This window comes from Octopus bimaculoides, chromosome 14 (assembly GCF_001194135.2).
Source record: "Octopus bimaculoides isolate UCB-OBI-ISO-001 chromosome 14, ASM119413v2, whole genome shotgun sequence".
NCBI lineage: Eukaryota > Metazoa > Mollusca > Cephalopoda > Octopoda > Octopodidae > Octopus > Octopus bimaculoides.
In genome coordinates, this window is record NC_068994.1 from 24,223,565 (window position 1) to 24,225,019 (window position 1,455).

Genomic DNA, 1,455 nt, shown 5'->3' on the forward strand with positions numbered 1-1,455 from the left:
CATACATATAGGCACAAAGGAAGAAGGTAATGTACGGTCTTGTACGGTTTTGTCGCTCTGCGCGCATCTCGGACAGTCCTGCTTTGGTAATCATCTTTGTCAGTAGAGTTTATCTCGAACTCGATTCCAAGAACTTGTCTTCATCGCTCTTACCCACTCCTGTTTCTATATCCATTGCTAAATTATATGTAGCTAAATTGGTACTTCCATCAACAACACTGCCCGAGTTGTAGTGGACGATAAGCATGTGACGAGATTACAGATGCAAGGTTTCCAATGTTCGTCTGTTAGTCTTCTTTCGACCCAGGATTGCACATCCGTCGAAGAGATAAGCTGCAGAAAAGCGTGTCTGTCAAATGGAGACTACACCTACAGTCCAGGAAAATGTGTAGGTGGTACTATTCGTGTCCGCGCGTCAGGGGCCAGAACATGCCATTTTCGTCGAAAATACACATTCACATACCCACAGAGACACACATACTCACGTACATGCATTTAATATGTCTGTGTGCATGTGAGAGTGTATTTGTGTGTGTCTGTATATTTCGACAAAACCGGAAAAACGTACATCCTAATACAGTCCCTGCGTTACATTTGTTCCACTGAGTTGTATAATCCCTTGTCAGCTTTCATAAATGCAATGAAGCATTGATTGACCTATCACTAACGAATATATTGAATAATTCCAAAATAAACTAATAAATACATAACTTAATTTTGCTAAACTAAGATTTAAAAGCTATGTAAAGTGTATTTACCTGTAGAGATCAGAAGCTGATACGTTTAATTCTAGCGGCACGATATCGCCAAACACTTTTTTATCTGGAAATGCCGCATCCATTAACTGGAAAGAGAAATTAAAGTACTTTAACATTATAATGAAAGTTTTGTGAAAATGATCGAAATATAATCTATTAGTGAAAGGAAGAAAATGATTAGTAAATAAATAAATCATAGATCACATCTCGTTGCATTCAATATGTTAACTATAATTGAACTATTATGTCGTCATACGAAAAGTATCAAGAGTAATTTGTTCACGGAATATTTCTATTCTTTTAAGCCGAAAATGTACATTATTACTCAGTGAGTTTCTTATGCTTATAAGGAAGTTGCTTCACTTCATTCTAGGAATATTCTTTTCTACTCGAGGCACAAGGCCCGAAATTTTGGGTAAGGGGGCCCGTCGATTAGATCGACCCAGTGTGCAACTGGTACTTAATTTATCGACCCCGAAAAGATGAAAGGCAAAGTCGACCTCGGCGAAATTTGAACTCAGAACACAAAGACAGACGAAATATCGCTATGCCTTTTGCCCGCCGTGCTAACGTCTCTGCCAACTCACCGCTTTCTCATTCTAGGCATATTCTTTTCTACTCGAGGCACAAGGCCCGAAATTTTGGGTAAGGGGGCCCGTCGATTAGATCGACCCAGTGTGCAACTGGTACTTAATTT

At 39.2% G+C, this 1,455-nt stretch overlaps 1 protein-coding gene across 1 annotated transcript in view; it reads right to left on the bottom strand.

Moving 5' to 3' along the window:
* Nucleotides 1-700: 700 nt before the first annotated feature.
* LOC106869119 (prominin-1-like) overlaps nt 701-1,455 on the bottom strand; it is a 59,611-nt gene continuing 58,856 nt past the window's right edge. The window contains exon 10 of the mRNA XM_014914667.2: nt 701-844. Coding sequence (XP_014770153.2) covers nt 755-844 — 90 coding nt within the window. The 3' untranslated portion in view covers nt 701-754. The remainder of the gene's footprint in view (nt 845-1,455) is intronic.